Source organism: Bombus vosnesenskii, unplaced genomic scaffold, assembly GCF_011952255.1.
Source record: "Bombus vosnesenskii isolate JDL3184/JDL3185 unplaced genomic scaffold, Bvos_JDL3184-5_v1.1 scf7180000016262, whole genome shotgun sequence".
NCBI lineage: Eukaryota > Metazoa > Arthropoda > Insecta > Hymenoptera > Apidae > Bombus > Bombus vosnesenskii.
The window spans coordinates 1,328,286-1,346,052 of NW_022884331.1; the positions used below are offsets into that span (position 1 = coordinate 1,328,286).

At 27.0% G+C, this 17,767-nt stretch overlaps 3 protein-coding genes across 4 annotated transcripts; 1 reads left to right on the forward strand and 2 right to left on the reverse strand.

Moving 5' to 3' along the window:
• Positions 1 to 691: 691 nt before the first annotated feature.
• LOC117241935 (structure-specific endonuclease subunit slx1) lies at positions 692 to 1,894 on the reverse strand. The gene is made up of 3 exons (XM_033508225.1): positions 1,556 to 1,894; positions 1,409 to 1,460; positions 692 to 1,319 (listed from the first exon to the last, which is right to left on the reverse strand). The coding sequence occupies exons 1-3, from the start codon at positions 1,732 to 1,734 to the stop codon at positions 774 to 776; spliced, it is 777 nt and encodes a 258-aa protein (XP_033364116.1). The 5' UTR covers positions 1,735 to 1,894; the 3' UTR covers positions 692 to 773.
• A 747-nt stretch (positions 1,895 to 2,641) lies between these two features.
• Positions 2,642 to 4,619, forward strand: LOC117241940 (protein NipSnap). Its single transcript, XM_033508231.1, has 5 exons — positions 2,642 to 3,017; positions 3,141 to 3,323; positions 3,546 to 3,714; positions 3,835 to 4,102; positions 4,260 to 4,619. Exons 1-5 carry the CDS (start codon positions 2,935 to 2,937, stop codon positions 4,406 to 4,408), a joined length of 852 nt encoding a protein of 283 aa, XP_033364122.1. The 5' UTR covers positions 2,642 to 2,934; the 3' UTR covers positions 4,409 to 4,619.
• A 6,803-nt stretch (positions 4,620 to 11,422) lies between these two features.
• Positions 11,423 to 17,522, reverse strand: LOC117241946 (serine/threonine-protein kinase Tao). 2 transcript variants are annotated; one of them, XM_033508247.1, is made up of 12 exons: positions 17,179 to 17,522; positions 15,791 to 16,233; positions 15,341 to 15,689; positions 15,021 to 15,196; positions 14,726 to 14,888; positions 14,277 to 14,626; positions 13,954 to 14,199; positions 13,660 to 13,887; positions 13,301 to 13,540; positions 12,705 to 12,962; positions 12,213 to 12,469; positions 11,423 to 11,986 (listed from the first exon to the last, which is right to left on the reverse strand). In XM_033508247.1, exons 2-12 carry the CDS (start codon positions 16,094 to 16,096, stop codon positions 11,866 to 11,868), a joined length of 2,694 nt encoding a protein of 897 aa, XP_033364138.1. In that variant the 5' UTR covers positions 16,097 to 16,233; positions 17,179 to 17,522; the 3' UTR covers positions 11,423 to 11,865. The 2 variants fall into 2 exon arrangements, with proteins under 2 accessions (XP_033364138.1, XP_033364139.1); XM_033508248.1 differs by having other exon boundaries at positions 16,557 to 17,522.
• Positions 17,523 to 17,767: the final 245 nt, after the last annotated feature.

Genomic DNA, 17,767 nt, shown 5'->3' on the forward strand with positions numbered 1-17,767 from the left:
AATCTCGAGGGATCATAATCTCACGATGTTTTAATTTCGACGTAAAAAAGTTCTCGCACAAAAGGATCAAGCTGGTCTTGATTTAGCTTTCAATTTAATTGCGGTTGTAATTAAGTATCAATGAAACAGAGGAATTTTCTTGTATCTCTCCTTATCAAATAATGTTATGTCTCTACATAAAGTACACAGCACACACACACATCACGTGCACGCGCGCACGACACACAACAAACACATATATATACATAATATATAAATATATTTTGATCTGTCGATTAGTTAAAAATAAAGACTGATAAATATACATGATTTGTTGTTTTTTTACAGACATATAGCTGTTAAATAAATGAAATAATCAATATTTAATATACATTTATGTCTTTTTCAGCTAGAATATGAGATATGAAATTTTTGTTTCATGAAATAAAGATATATAATATCAACTAGTAATACATTTATGAAATCTTTGTATAAAATGTAAAAGCGTTATTTTTCCTAACATTTTCTTCGTTGAATTGTTGTATTACAAATTTTAAAAATCAAGTTATTAGTAGTAGCCTATAATAGTAGCTTATTAACTTAATTATTTGCACATGATACAAAATAAGAAAATGTTATAATAATAATTCATTTTATTTTCAAAATTTTCTTTTACAGATAAAACTTTAAAAATAATAAAAAGTTGGAGCAATTAGATGATCTTAAATTGTTGATATATTCTTTGTTATCATTGTTAAAACTATATACAATTGAAAAAGTTTATATAATTTACCTCAAATATAATAATCTTCATCACTAGAAACTTCTTGCAAATTTCCATAACAACCAATCTTTCTTCTAATTAAATCCCCCCATAAAACATTGGTATTACAAATAGGGCAAGTACCTTCAATTGGTAAAATCATGTTGCCTTTACGAAACAATTGTGCCAAACAAATTAAATGAGATATTAATGAACAGCTAGGTTTTATACAGCTAACTGCTTGTTTTGTTGCATCTAGAGGTACATTACAAATAGAACAGATTATAGATGATTCATCCAACGTTTCTATTGTATCATTTGTCTTCTTAATCTTTTTGGAAATTACTTTTCCATGACATATAGGCATATGCATTGGAGCTGAAACATAGCTAGAGTACTTTTCAAAGAACTCATAATCTAGCCAACGAATTGTTAAAGGTAAGCGACACCAAGGGCCAACTTTTAACATATTTGACAGAACCAGAAAGCAAAATTCAATTGCTTTCTGTTGTGATTTTTTCTTAGGCACATGTTTCAAACGGCGACTAATATGAGGGTGTTGCCAAGCCCACTCAAACTAAAAGTAAAAACAAATTAAACTTCAAATGCAAAAATTACTGATAGAGTGCTACATAATTCTTTTTTTATAAAATTAAATGAACGTACCCTAAGGGCGGATGTATTATTTGGAAAGCCATGAATAATTAATACCATATTCCTAAAAGAAAACAAAGTATCTTTTTTACAACTTACATGTAATTAACATAACAAAGAATAGCATATTTCATGGTTATTTAAAAATTATATAATTACCATGGCCCTTTATTACTCGTTTTCCATGCACCTCCATGTTCTTTTCCAGCATTATGTTTCTTAAGTCGACGACAAGGATCAACTGTATATCCTATATATGTTCTTCCCTTATATTTTGGATTCATACAATATAGCAAATATACACCATAAAAGTGCTCTATAACTTCTGCGTTTTCCATTTTCAAATTAACTAGTATAATACATTAAACTACACAAAATTTACAGTAAATTTGAATAATAAAGGAACTACATCAGAATACAATAAATGTTTAGTGTTATGTTACCAAAATAAAATCATAGAAAAAAATTAATTTTATAATTTTATTATCATTTCATTATTTACTCTCTTCCTATTATTTATTAATGCAATTACAAATTAATAATGAATTATAAAGATTAATGTATATAATTGACCGTGTTAACCTAACATCCCATGTAACAAGTTCAAACCTAGCCAAATTTAATATTATCAAAATTAGGTTACTTATAGATGTCAGATAATGCTATCGAAAGAATGTAAACACGATGATTAGCAATAAAGACTTATAACATATTATTATACATATGTATTTCATAAAATAGATATTGAATTTAAAAAAAACATATAATTCAAAAATATTTTCAATAACAAATAAAAGTGTACAAATCTTAATAATATTACAGCAAATAAATAGTACATATATATATATATATATATATATGTATGTATTCTTATATACATGTATCCTTTCTTAAAAAATAAGTAAATTTATGTACTACATAATAGATTATTATATCTTGTATATATATAAACGCGAATAAAAATTTAAAAAGTTTTTATTGTAGCACGTTTTTAAAATCAAAAATGTGTAATGTTTATTTGCATGAATATTGAACTTTTTAAAATTTGCATTTATATACTTATAAATTTTTTCATTTTTACATATACATTTATATCTTTGTTTCTGAAATTTTTCCTCATTTATAAATTTACATTATACAAGCTAAATTATATATGTACTAATTTTCTTCCCACATATGACACTATTATTGCAAGTTATTACATCCCTCTCAATCAGGAAATAAATCAGAATGGAACTAGTATTTTGACGTCATTGCCGCATCAAGAATAAAATATTTTATTGAAAGACGCAAGCGCTGTGACACTAAATTCCATAGTTTATCAGACAGGTGTATTTTTCACGGTTGTAAGCTTTATTTCGTGTTAAGAAGAAGAAATCGCGAATGGAGATAAATAAGAATAGACCAACAATAACGATCGGTTTCTCCGGGAATGTAATTGAAAGCGCCGCGTATTTAGTTGCAGCACTGTCGAAATTACGCTTTGATCTTGATTGGACACAAACCAGAAGAGATCTGTACGCGAGGATCCAGTAAGAATGGCTGCCGTTTTTAGAAGATTCAGAGCCGTGCAGATCACGGTGATCGGCAAAACTAAACTACCGTCATTTGTTACCAGCCGGTAGGCGATCACGACTGCAAAACTTTGAAGAGCCCTTTTTTCATATGTTTCGTGTATAATCTACGCGAGCTAGTATATAAACGGCGGCTTTTTAGGGCAATAGCCACATCGTGTGTGTTGTAGATCTTTTGCAAGGTCATCGATCCGACAGGATATCAGCGAAGGATGGATAAACAAGCTTTTCGTAAGAAAAATCGAGCCAACCAAAGAGTCTCATTCAAGGATGCTGTCAGATAAAGGAGTTATTTACGCCTTGCATACGCACAATATTCGACCTGATTCCATTGATAAATATTTGACCAATTAGTAAGTTAATTTTGTTTACATTCCCTTTATCTTAATGTCAAGTCGTATGTTTAAATCATAAACATGTTTAGAATACTCGCACAAAAATTCTTTCAAAATTGTTTTTCTTGAAGTTTCAAAAAAATATTAGATTTTGTTTATGTCGCAGAATTGGCATGCACAGAGAATTATTTATATTAGGAAAATTATATGGGGACATGTTTGTATTTTGGAATATTACAGTGAAGAGATTGTTAACATTATAAACTCCAAGAAATCTGAATTGAAATTGGAGCTTGTTGGTTCATGGACTGTCGTAGCTGGTGATATCGATCAAGCGTTGCATCTATGGCGATACTCTGGTGGCTATGATAGTGTTGACCGCACACAAATTGAATTGTCTAAAGAAGAGGTATGAGAATTAAATAAATTTATTTATATATAGTAATATAAAACAAACATTTCATATATTATTTTATTATTTATTGTTATATGATAATTATATGTTATATATAATATTGTTTACTCTCAGGCATATCAACAATTATTCAAAGAAAATGGCAAATATCTACGGTCGCGTTATTTACAATATTTATTGGCATTTAGCTATTGGCCTCCGCTTACAAAACGAAATGGTTCCAATATATATGAAATACGTAGTTATAGGTTACAGCCTGGTACTATGATTGAATGGGGTAATAATTGGGCAAAAGCCATCAATTATAGACGTAACAACAATGAACCTTTTGCTGGTTTCTTTTCACAAATTGGCAGATTATATAATGTTCATCACATTTGGTGTAGGTATTAATGTTAATATTATTTATGCATTCCTTACGTACCAGATTAACAATATGAACTATATATAATATTAATTCACAGAAAAGATATATATAATTTATATTAAATATATATAATCTATATGTTTTTAAGAATAAAAGACATGTTCATTTCCAGGCTACAAAAATCTCCAAGCGCGAATGGAAACTCGTGAAAGTGCATGGAGATCTCCAGGATGGGATGAATGTGTTGCATATACTGTACCATTAATTAGGGAAACACATTCCCGTATATTAAGACCAACTAACTTTTCACCAACAAAATAAGATTTTATGTCCACAAATCTAAATGCATTTGTATAATACAATTTATTTCTTATGTTTACATTATAATGTAAAAATATTTGTTATATTATACACACTACGTTTATATAACTGTATAAAGTAAGCGCTCAATATGAAATGAAATGTAGCATTTTGTTGTATTGCAATTACTAAAATGTATTTTAATAAAATTTAAACTTCTTTGTTACTATAACGCTTCACGATATATTTTTATTGTCAGTTTTTAAATACATCTATATATTGATGAGTACATTAATCGTTGTATTTCTGAATATTTATCTATCTTCCTTTACTAAAATTTGCTACTTCTAATATTTACATAATGATTGATCAATAATTCAATAATTATCTAGTTTTAGTGAAATAGTTTATAATAAAAGAGGTATGGGAAGGTTATGAAATGCGAATAATTATTAAATATCGTTTATTTTTATTATCTATTCATCAATCTAATCTGTTTAAAGTTTAAGTGATAAACATGTCCTCCTCTCCAGTCGTATAATTCAAAGGACATATTAATTTAATTAGACATGGAAATCTTGACAAACGAAGGCCAATTACAGACGTTAATTGCATTTTATATTTAATTTTACTGTATTTTTCTTATAAAGATACTAGTCTTTAAACTTTATTAATTAAGCTATATAAATATACATATATACGTATAAAATAAAATGATAATTGTCATTGTAATAAAGAATATTATTATTGATAATTAGACTATCTCTCACAATATTGCTTGTTATGTTGTATTGATTGATTGTTATGGATTAGAAAAAATGTTTTATATATAAGTATATTTAGTATTTTCTCATCACTTAACACAATTAATAGTCAAATTAATTTAAAACACTTCAGCATTGCTTAAATTTTTACTATACTATACTATACTTTTACTATATTATTTCTAAAAACAATTTTTACCTCTATTTAATGCATCAAGTGCAGGAGTTAGAGTATATTATTCTGTATGTTACCTTTTCACATACTTTTTTAAATACAAAGTTAATGAAATGAAAGATGATTATCTTATGACCTACATCATGTACTTTATTAAAATTTATTATGTTAATGTCCTTTGTATGAATTCTTATATCATACAATAAAAATTTAATTTGCTTGAATTATCCTTAAAAATTATTATGATTCATGCAGCATTATTCTTACAATGCTGATGCGTTTCAAGAATAGAAAAAGTTGAAAATGAAGTGGAATTCAAATTATAGCAAATTTTTCTTATAATAACGTAAAAGTGGCGCAACAGTGGAGGACTTATATGTTTAATAATATTGAAAATAGAAAGCATCTTCAGAACACAGAAATAAATATCGATGAAATCTTTGCGAATTACGAATATTTACAATATACAAATATATATACAAGATATATATATATATATTAACTAACATATTACTTTATAAAAGAGAATAAAATAAGTCAGAATAAAATTCTGTATTAGTACAAAGTTTTGACATTTAATTATTCTATGTCAAGTGATTCTTATATCAATATTCTACGCCAGACAATGTATTTTTTTAATTATCTTATAATTATCTTTTCAGTAACAATATTTTTCCGTAAATATTAATGTGGAATGGAAAGTTTAATATTGTTAAACAATTAATTCTGAAATAATGAAGATTCCTTATCGGAATATTTTATGTATCAATATCAGTATTTTATTTTATCTTTAATAGAAGAGTTTATTGTAATTAATAAATGAGCTTTATAGTATATATGATTCATAATAACCCAATTCTAAATATTATTTTCAATTGCGTTTTAAATTAAAAAGTGCTAAAAAGGATAAAAAGTTGAAATTTGTATTGTTACATAGTATTATATTATAAACTTATATAAACGTAATCATTTGACATAGAATAGAAATTTAATTTTTACAAAAATGCAAAAACTATTAAAATCAGTAATTAATAACTTTTGTAATTTATTAATCTTATCTTGTGACTATGCATAATGTTTTGTACCAAGTAAAGTACAAACAATATAATATCAATTTAAAACGTTTTACTACATCACTGATAATATCATATTATCGGAAATTATACTTGATAAAGTAATTTGATTGTTATGGATTGAAATTCTAATAAAAACCAGATTTATATAATATATCAAATAATATTGCAAATACATTATACACATACATACATATTCAGTAAATGTAACATAAAATAATTTCATATAATATAATACTATATATATTAGAAGTTTTGTTCATTATTTCGTGAAAGGCAAATTAATAATTTACTCCAATGATATCTGTAATTTTGTCTGATTTTGTAATTTATATTATGGACTCTTTGCATAAAATTTTATTCTTTTAATCATATAAAATATACAGATATTGCCGAAAATCTCATAAATCTCCGCCTATGTGTGCTCTGAAGTGTTTTCCTATCTTCTAAAATTTAATCAGTGTTAATTCTTGAACAATGATTATATTCATCATATTATATTATGCAGTCCTTTTCTTGTTAGAAAATAACACTACTAAAAAGGAAAATTATAATCTAGTTAAAGCCAAAAATTATATCCATGATAAATGTTAGTATATTCACCAGTACATCTGTTACTTAACGAAAGCAACATTCGTTTAGTAAATCTTTTTTCATTTTTAAATTGATTTGTAAGGATATTATACATTTTAGTTTAATATTAGTGAATATACTATAATACAAACTATTGTCAAAACTAAGAAATCACACATGGATGGAAATAAGTGAGAAAGAAACTGATTTACATTGATTACAAGTATTAATTAGTAATTGATAATTGATGTGCCATGCCTATATTGAATTGGCTAGTTTACTGTATATCACGTTTTAAATTCAAATTACCAAGTTAATAGACATAGCTGTGGAGAATTCAGTAAATTCTATTACATTAAATCCTACTCTTCATAATCAAGATTCAATTTCAAAATCTTACACAGAGTGAATAGATATTTACAAAATGCAAATAACAACAAAAATTAATATTTTAAATTAATATTTAGCATTTTTTTGTAATGATAATCACATAGTTGTGATCAAAGAATTACGTCTTTCCTCTTCTTTCTTTAATACATACATACAATCAGACTTATAGAGAATCCGTGCAACACTTAAGGAAAATAATTATAAAATAACGTTAACATTAATATAATTGACTTTAATAATAATTGAAGTATATGTATGTGATGATACTATTTATATATTTGCTTACTTCACATGAAATTTCACATAAAATAGTATGACCTATCCAAAACAAAACATTTTAATAACTCCTTATACTATATATATGTATATATATATATATATACATATTTCCCAAAATTCCATGACATTAGTTCTAAATAAAATAAGAAAAAATTATTTATCTACAATTTTGTAATATTAAGTTTCATTTTAGTCTTCTTAGAATATATATTTATAATATATATTAGTCCTCTTATGCAATCCATAATTTTTGAGGCAAATATGTTAATTTGCATTCATTACAAACTGAAAATATTAAGAAGTTTTATTGTGGATATATTAAATATTTTTCTTAGATTAAAAGTGAAATATTGTACATACACTTCCAATTTTTACAAATTATAGAATTTGGAATCATTAATGAATAAATTTTTATTTATACTTTAGTTTCTAATATATAACACAATTTTTAAATTGCTATTAGCTAAATGTAATTTTTGTTATAAAAAGTTTTGTTCTTTTATGTATATAATTACAAGTCATGGACAATCTATAATATATAAATTTTAATTTTAGGTTTAATGATGCATGAAAACATTTTCTCTTGTCCACTTCTTTAGAGTTTGATACAATTATTATAAATCTATATCTAAATATAAAATTTCCTGTAGTTAAAATTCTCTATATTTCTTATAAATTATTTTTTGTAAATTGTATTCCTATAAAGAATCAAATAACAGTACTTTACACATTGAAACAACTTTCTTATTAGTCACAATTATAATTTGATTTTTTTCTATATAAAATACAAAATACTCTAAGAACAAATATAGTAATTATCAAATTTATTAGCATGATATTAAAGTAATTTATCTTAAATAAAATGCATTTATATATACAAAACATATAATCTACAATGTCAAAATATTTCTTTATAAATCTATAATAATAATTTTATGAAAAGATATATGGATTGCCTATGGACTAGGATTGAAATATTATGACTTATTTTATTTACTCATATCACAACATAAAATGTAGCACGAACATCTCTATTAGTCTCTACTATTTATTATCAATTATAGAAGTTCATTAAAAGTCTGTATTGTATTCATGTATCCTCCTAAGAATAATTAAAGGAAGAATTTACACAAGATACATATTAATATGCAATGCTACAAAACAAATAATTCAGTTGATTGTGACCATTTTCATTTAAAGAGTTTTGAATACATAAATATATATATATATAAATGTTCCTATTTTTGCTTTACATTTTTATTATTGTAACTGAACACATTCTCAATTTTTATATTATGGAAGTTCTACTTTTTAATTAAGTCGTTATTAATAAATAATATTAGTATACAAGAAAATTGGAATGTGCACTACATTTTTAATGTAAACAGAGGTAAAACATAATAGATAAATATTGCTTGTCATTTTCATTAAATTATCAATTTTATGATGCAATGTTAGAAAAGCAAAATAATCTAAAATAATTTTACTACTTCAAAATTAAAGCCTTTTTACTGGTTTTACTATGCGTGCATAGAAGAAATATTTTATTATAAAAGATATGTAGCTTAATTTATGTAGTATACAAATTGATATATTTATGTAAGTTTCTATTGTATTGAAATATATGAGTAGATAACTATATATTATATGTTATATGACATAACATAAACATAATTATTAATGAAAAGATTTTGAATTTAATGGAAATAATTTTCCCAAATTAATATTATTTTCGTTAATTGTATTGTAGGAAAAATATAATTAACAGTATTGTAATGATTTAAATATTAACAAGTAGAACAGTCACAATCACTGAATTTAGATGCAATACTTTGTAATAAAGATGAAGATATGTATATGTGTGTATATATAATATATATATATATATACACACACATATAAAACAGAACAAATACATGGAAATGTTTTAAATGAAAAAAAGACAGAAATTAGATACTACAATATAAAAGTACAACATTGGGATGTGTACTGGATGGAAACTTTGGACAATTATAACAAAATATGATATAATACAACTGAAATGTTGATAATAAAAGCAACAATAATGCTATTCGAATAAACACTGAAAGAAGAAGTACTTTATATCTGGAAAATTAATATAGAAGATTTGTGATATACCAAAATCAATATACAGACTAGAATAATATTTGCAAATTCATTTTAGCAAGTAAAAGTACATATAATTTAATAATTTTCTGATCAAGCAAAATCAAATGAGTCGTTAGGTGTAACAATAAAGTAGAATTTTTATATCAATCTTAATGTATTATTTATAATGATAATATATTAATAATAATGATATTTGCTTCATTGGTAAGTATCATCTTGAGGAAATGCATAAGTTGAATTGAATCATATGCTAAAAATAATATTGTTTACATTACATTATATTTTATTTAATATCGCATATATGTTTCCATTTTTGCCAAATAAAATAGGAGGAATTTGTTGCTAAAAACAATATTTACTTTCAGCATATTATTTATATTAAATGCCAAAACTTCGAAAATATAGCACTATATACATGGGTACTTAAAAAACACCACTTAAGTTATTTTCTACTTCTTTGGAAATAAAAACAATTGTTGAAAACAGGAAATATTTGATATTATATTTGAACATATTAAATTACAATTAATTATTTTTAGCACTTTTTATAATTTGTTATTTCTTATTATAATAAAAAATTATAGATAAAATACTCTATTGTACATTTAAATTATTGAAGAAAAATTATAAAAATTTAGGAATTAATCTCAATACATTATAAGATACAACGCTACTTCCATGTTAATCATTAGAATTTTATAAGAAATTTGAAAATATAATACAAAATTATATAGTAATACAGTAGTATTATTATAATCTTAAAATATGTGATTAAGAATATTATAATTATAAAATATCTAAACATGACATCAAACATTTTTTATCTAAGACATTGTCTTTTATTTTTAAAATGCTAACCTTATTACTTAAGTGAATTATTTAGGTATTTCCCACTGTATAAAGTTTCTTATTTTTTATGTCAAATATAGAATAATATGGTGTTTTAAAAAATATGTATCATGTATTCAATTACAAAAATCAACGTAATTATGTAAATAATTTACAGAGACTTGCATCAAGGCTGCATATGGAATAATATCAAATTAAAATCAAAAAAATATATTTTAATGTTGAAAGGAATTTGAAGTGGACACTGTCATATTTTGGTAATTCAACAATAATTTTATTATCAATTTAATTTTTGATATTGACATTCTTTCTTAGTAATGTAAAACAAATTGTATAAAATAGTAAAAAAATGTCTTTCAATTTTAGAAATTGATTTCTCATTGAAATAACAAATATTATCTATTATGAATGCATTATTATAACTACAACATAAGATACTGTAACTAAATTTTTTCATTAGTCTGTCACTTTGTAAATATCTTAATTACATTAAGAATGCAATTAAATAAATAAATCGACTCACTCAGTTTTTGTTAAATCAGACTAAGTGTCACTGAAAGTTTGAAATAAGGTTTTCGAAAATCAACACATGCAATTGTCAGTAAGATTATTTAATACTAGACCTTCGATAAGTTAAAATCTTACCGAAAATATTATTCCTGTGTTGTGCTTATTTCAAATCTTCAATTAGTCAAAATCAAATGTATAATAATTCGAGCATTATGATTATACTGTTTTTTCTTTTTTTATTATAATTGCAAGATATTGATAAATAAATGTCTCTAAACATTTTCTGTAGTCGCATATAAAATTTTTTGTATGCTATAATAGCTGGCTTACTTCAAGCCCAAGAACATTAAGATTTACTTTTCAGTATAGTAGATGAGACTGATACTTAAAAGAGTTTTCCTTTTTAATCCTATTTAGTTCACAAGATATTTGGATATGGTTAATAAATATTACAACGTTGCAAAAAGCATCTAAGTTCTTCTTCAATATGAAGCTCTCTTTCCAGATAGATCACATTGACATATTTTGATAATTAAAAAATATGCTGTTACATTAATTTCAGTCCAATACACATTCCCAACCCTAACAAACCTTTTAGGTTTGGGTCAATGCATATAACGAGCCAACTTTTGCTATGTATGTAAATCATTGAATTAAACGTTGATAGACTCGTTATGCATTCACTACAGGCAAACGTACATACATACATATTCTATTAATTGATTATGATTAAAATTAAAGACTATTAGGGGGGAAGGATGTAGAACTATTACTGTGAGCCAGACTTAACATTGAGCCACTAAGGCTTTCATCGTCTGGGTAAGATTCTTTTGATGCCTCAGCTATCGCCAGAGCACTGCAATAATTTGAAAAAAATGTATATAGATACATCTACAATATTTCTTTCTAAAATTCTTAAATTTATCTTTCTATTTTATGAAATGGTAATGAATGATTAGCTTAGCACAAATATGAATTAAAAATAGAAGTATAGAACTATAGAACAGTTGAAACATCTTCTTCTCTCGTTAATATTTACGAAATTTGTTCGAACTAAAAACTATGAATCACAAATTACATACCTGAATCCTATTCTTGCACTTTCCTCATCAAATTGTTGTAATTCACGTTCTTGTCTTTCATGTAATAAACGTATCCGCTCACTACGTTCACGAAGGAATTCCTGAGTTTCAAGCTCCATTTTCTGTTCAAGCAAAGCTCGTCTAACTGATACTCGATCTTCTAATTCACGACGTTCTCTGTTTCTTTGAGCTTCAGCTTGCATTTTATTCTTAGATTGATATGCCATTAGAATTTCTAATTCATAATTTAACCTTTCCTATAAAACATATGAGAAATAATTATTACATTTACATTGCTGTGGTTCTAATACTTGTAGGATGTTTGTTTCAAGCACTATCAAAACCAAGTTTTAAAATTATAATATGAATTTTTTTTGTATATTTGAACAAAATCATATTTTTACAAACTCATTGAAGAATGTTAAGTTCACGAAAGAACGATTTTAAAAATCCTGTAATTTTATCAGTTTTTAAATAAATGCAACATTTTACCTTGAGGTTATGGCATTCAACTTCTTGTGATTCATCTAAACGTATACTTTGTTTCTGGAGCATTTCAGCAATACTTTGTTCATACTGATCACCCAATAAAGCTAACTTCCTTCTTTGTTCTTCTTTTAATTTTTTGATAACAGCCTTTTGCTCTTCTTTAGCTGTTGTTTGTAATATTTGAGCTTTTAATGCCTTATATTGTCGCGTTTGTATTTTACATGTTTCCCTAAATTGTTTTCGAATTTGCATTTCTTTTTGCTAAAATGATAATAAAGTATAAAAAACTTTAATTTATCTATATAAGATCTAAACTTTTATTATTTTTCCCGATATCGGATTTTATTGTTTAAATGAAGTGTTTATATGTTATGATGTTGAAATATATGTTTAATTTATAGTATTAGATATACGAGGGGATATATGTGTTTAGGATTGAAGAGTGGATGAGTGTGGGTCTTTGGATGTTGTAAGAGTTGTATGGGAGTAAATGGGAGTTAAGTATATATAAGCCAAGTCCTTTTTCTGAGCTGTGAAGTCGAAAAATAAATAAATAATAATAATACTATCGTTTTGAAAAATTAAAACATGTTACTTACTTTGAGACTCTTAGGTTGCTGTTTGAGCTCCAATGCATGCTTTTTACGCAAATCACGTTCTGCTCTTTGCATGTAATCTTGTTGATTAGAAAGTTCTGTAGCATGTTGTCGATGAACTTGATCTTCTCTAAGAGTATGAACTGCCCTTTGTTGCCTGTATTCAAGTTCTTGTGTTTTTTCATGATGTCGTAATAACATATTATGTGCTTGTTCTAATTGTTGTTGTCTCTTATTTAATTCCTGCATGATACAAATATATTTATAACATATATTTTAAAAAATGTATTCAAATATAACAAAATGTTGATAACAAAGTAAAACGAAAGAATTATCTATATAAAATAAAATACTGTACTAACTTCTCGAAGTAGCTCTTGTTCCAAACTATGAAAAACAAGTAGCTTTTTTCTACGGAATTTACGAATTTCGAGGTCAAGGTATTCTCTTTGCCCTCTTGCAAGACGTTGCTCTTCTTGCGCTTCCATTTGTCGTAAATTATCTTTGTGACTCTGAAGTGTAGCATCTCGTTGTCGCTTCGGTGTAACTTCATCCTGAGATAATTCTTTTTTCCATCTTTCTTTGTAAACCTTAAAAAAACGAAATATCATTAATTATAAAATATTATCGAAAAATATAAAGCTTTTTTGAATTACCTTATAGTCTTTCTTTTGCTGTGCTTCTAATGCTTTCCGATCTGCTTCCTGTCTACTTGTTATCTCTTTGTGCAGTTTTTTCTCAGCATTTTGGTTTTGTTTAAGCTTACGTTCTAATTCTTGCAAATGCCTTAATTGAAGTTTTTCCAATTCTTTACTAAACTGTTGTAAAAGAGTTTCATATTCTTTATCTAATAATTGTTTATGGGATTCCATTTCCATTTTACAACGTTCTTCTAATTTTACCTTTTTAAATAATTATAAATGAGATATATTGTTCAATAAAAATTACATAATGTTTAGATATTAAATTATGCACTTACCAAAGCACCTTGATGTTCCCGCCTCATTCGTTTATATCCACTCATTTGTTCATGCATTTCCTCTTGCATATGTTCTTTTTGTTGTTTAGTTACAATTGATGTCGTCCTAATTGTTGCAAAATTATTGGCACCATGTTCAAGAAGATTGGCAGTGACACCACCTGCTGATATTTTATGTCTATTTCGTACAGATCCCGTGGAATAATCGTTTGCGTCAGCATTTGGCAGTGGCAAGCTATTGGTGGAGGAACTTTGAGAACTGGCAGAAACACCCATTGAATGAATTGAATGCTCTGAGGTAATTGAATTGCTCTTGCTACTATCACCACCTGTTTGTTCATCTGGAGTATCTATAAGATACAAGTAAAAATATAAATATAAAAATCTAAAAAAGGATATAAACAAATACTATGATCTCAAATCAAATTTCAACTGAAAACTTAACATACCATCAGCATCACCAACTGTACTTTCAGTTTCACAAGCATCGATCATTAAGATCTTCTTCATTTTCCGATAATTCAAATTATCCAATTCTCTAACAGCAGCTTTCGTTCTCTGAATTAAGTCTATTAAAACTTGTGGAGAACGCGTTCTGGTGACAAATTGATGCTGTAAAATTGAAAGCCTATAAGAAAACAACTAACTAAACTATAGTATATCTGTTTATACGAAAATTGAACAGTAAAGCAGCAAAAAATCTATATACTAAAGATAAAATGAAGATTTCTGTAGAAGACTCACTGATAACAGTTTACCAGAGGCTGGCCTTTCAGTTGGACTTTTAGTTAGACACACTTCAACGAAGTGACGAAAAACATCTGACCAGTCTGGAGAATTTAAAGTTGGTGTGTCATTCTGAGCAATGTGATACAGAGCACTCATAGCATTCATATTAAAATAAGGTGGTTTTCGCTCCGCTGAAATTATAATAAATATTCACATAATCCAATAAATAAATTACTTTAGAAACATATAAAAAAACAAATCATTTAAAATATTTATTGTATTATGTGAATTTTTTAACAGAGTAAAAATATATAACTAAATAAACATTTTAATACCTAATTCAATACATGTTATCCCCAAAGACCATACATCCACTTTTCCATCATATTGTCCTTCATCCATAGCTAATATCACTTCTGGTGCCATCCAATAAGGAGTTCCTACAAAGCTATTTGCTGGACACTTTATGCTTGCCGATCCAAAATCTGCCAATTTTACTGTACCATTTTCGGTAAGTAAAATATTTCCAGCTTTGACATCTCGATGTATTCTTCCAAGAGAATGAAGATAATGCAAACCACGTAGTACACCTTCACAAATTGCAGCTATTTCATCTTCTTTTAATGGTCTCTTATGAACTTCAATAATGTCTGATGCAGAACCAAGGCAATATTCCATTACCAACTATAATTAATTTATAAAATTCATCACTGACAATTAAAAGAATGCTTATAACACAATATTATTAAGATATGACTTATTAAAATAATTTTGAAAATATATACCCAGGCAGTGTGGTCCCTGAGATAACAGCCCTTATACTCTATTGTATTAGGATGGTTAAGTTGCCTAAGAAATCGAATTTCTTTCAAGATATCCTGCCACTTCTCAACAGTTTGTTTTCCCACATATGACATTTTCTTGATGGCAACAATTTCTTTGGTAAGCAAACATCGTGCATAATAAACAGCCCCAAAACTGCCATGCCCGATTTCACGTAAGTCTTCAAATATTTTCTCCGGATCATTTTTTTCAAATAATTCAGCAATCTCTGGGTCCTTAAGGCTACCAGGCCTTGGAACAGCTGGCATAGTAAAATGTTAATAATTAAATAACCAAGGCCTATTTCAGACACCTTTAGATGTCTTCTTGTCTTTTAATCTTCTATGCTAAATTTTATAATATTACTTAATCCTCTGTCAATCCATTCCAAAATTTAACATTCTATCTGTGAAAAAGAAGCAAATTATATTATTTTTAACTTTGATAATTAATAACTAAACACTAAATATTATACTACTTCTAATTTGAATATATTAATTGAATTTACTTAGATGATTTTTCATTTTATTTAATATTAAAATATGATTCACATACAAAGTATAATGAATAAAGTAAATATGTTTTTCACTAAAAATAGACATAATTTTTAGTTAATTCTTGATATTTCTATAAACTTTATATCGTATAAATTAAGTTATTTTTAATTAAGCAAATATGTGTATAATACATAACAACTTTGTATATTATAATGCACTGTGATTTGCATACCTTCATTTCACATTTCTCCTAATTTAATTTTTTATAATACATTAATAGCAGCAAGTCTCTCAATAAGTTCAATGACAAACAATATTCAACAAACACAAATACACAAGTTTGTAGGATATACAGGGAGTACAATTAAAAATCTTTCCTCGCTATAAAACGTATTTATAATTAAGATGAGCTTGACACTTATCACGAGGTCCTCAATACGAAACACACTATTCTATATGTGGAAACTCATTTGACTTGAATAAATATCATATGTTTTTAAACGGAAAATCTGCAGAGAAGATCGAATCGAATGTTATCAATAGTAGGTGAAACTCTTAAGGAGCAAGTATTTTGACGGTGAGAATAAAAATAATAGTAAAATTGGGGTTGGTAAGCAAAGAAGGCGGTCGAGTGAAATTTGCAGGAGGTAGAAATGCGGGCGTAAGGAGGGTTGGGTCTCTGACTTGAAGCAATCGCGTCAGATTGGTCCCGCAAATACAGTAGAGGGATATCGTCGGTATAGCCAAAAAGGCTTGCCGTGTTTGGATCGGGTGTACAACATCGTGGTCAGATCCCGGTGTATCAACTGTAATTTCTCAAAAACTCCGGCAACAAGGAAAAAAGTGATATTCACCTCCAAAATGGCGAAGGAGCAGGCACAGAAGCATGCGCGCAGCTCCGAGCACTCTCTTCAGGCGGAGCACCTCTTTTTCCTGAACTTGGCCGATCCTTCGAGCATATTAAGATCTGAGGATCACGATTTTTTGTTGTGCAAACGCACCGCACCCCGGAAAAGTACACGCCTCGTACGTGTCACGCACGTACGCACACACGCGCGAGACGCGACAATCCGCGGCAACGCAACAATACGGCACCCACTATCGGCCGGACACACGAGAATTCGCTAACTTTTTGACGCCTTTTCGGCTAGCCTGGGTGTACTCTACACAGCAGGCGAATTCTCCGACGATGATCAGTGGCGCCTCTACGTCGATCAAGTACTAAACTAAAAAACATTACCGATAACTAATAGCTACTACTTTACCAATTTTACGCTTTTGACTTAATAACATAAAACAATGTTAATAAATAGAAAACGATCAAAATATACGATGATACTTGATACGTCATTTAAATTTTAGAAATTTATTGTGTGTAATAAAATATAAAATAGTGTTCGATTAAAATTAGCTTTGGTATTTGTTAATTTTAGATAAATGAGA

Bases quoted from the DNA above. Each gene is read 5' to 3' on its own strand.
- LOC117241935 (XM_033508225.1), bottom strand. From the start codon at position 1,734: ATGGAAAACGCAGAAGTTATAGAGCACTTTTATGGTGTATATTTGCTA. The intron at 1,461-1,555 runs GTAATTATATAA...GTTTTCTTTTAG, and splicing joins ACGAGTAATAAAGGGCCATG to GAATATGGTATTAATTATTC. The intron at 1,320-1,408 runs GTACGTTCATTT...TTTTACTTTTAG, and splicing joins ATAATACATCCGCCCTTAGG to TTTGAGTGGGCTTGGCAACA.
- LOC117241940 (XM_033508231.1), top strand. From the start codon at position 2,935: ATGGCTGCCGTTTTTAGAAGATTCAGAGCCGTGCAGATCACGGTGATC. The intron at 3,018-3,140 runs GTAGGCGATCAC...TGTGTGTTGTAG, and splicing joins CCGTCATTTGTTACCAGCCG to ATCTTTTGCAAGGTCATCGA. The intron at 3,324-3,545 runs GTAAGTTAATTT...GGAATATTACAG, and splicing joins GATAAATATTTGACCAATTA to TGAAGAGATTGTTAACATTA.
- LOC117241946 (XM_033508247.1), bottom strand. From the start codon at position 16,096: ATGCCAGCTGTTCCAAGGCCTGGTAGCCTTAAGGACCCAGAGATTGCT. The intron at 15,690-15,790 runs GTATATATTTTC...AATTAATTATAG, and splicing joins TCAGGGACCACACTGCCTGG to TTGGTAATGGAATATTGCCT. The intron at 14,627-14,725 runs GTATGTTAAGTT...TGTATCTTATAG, and splicing joins TACAGTTGGTGATGCTGATG to ATACTCCAGATGAACAAACA.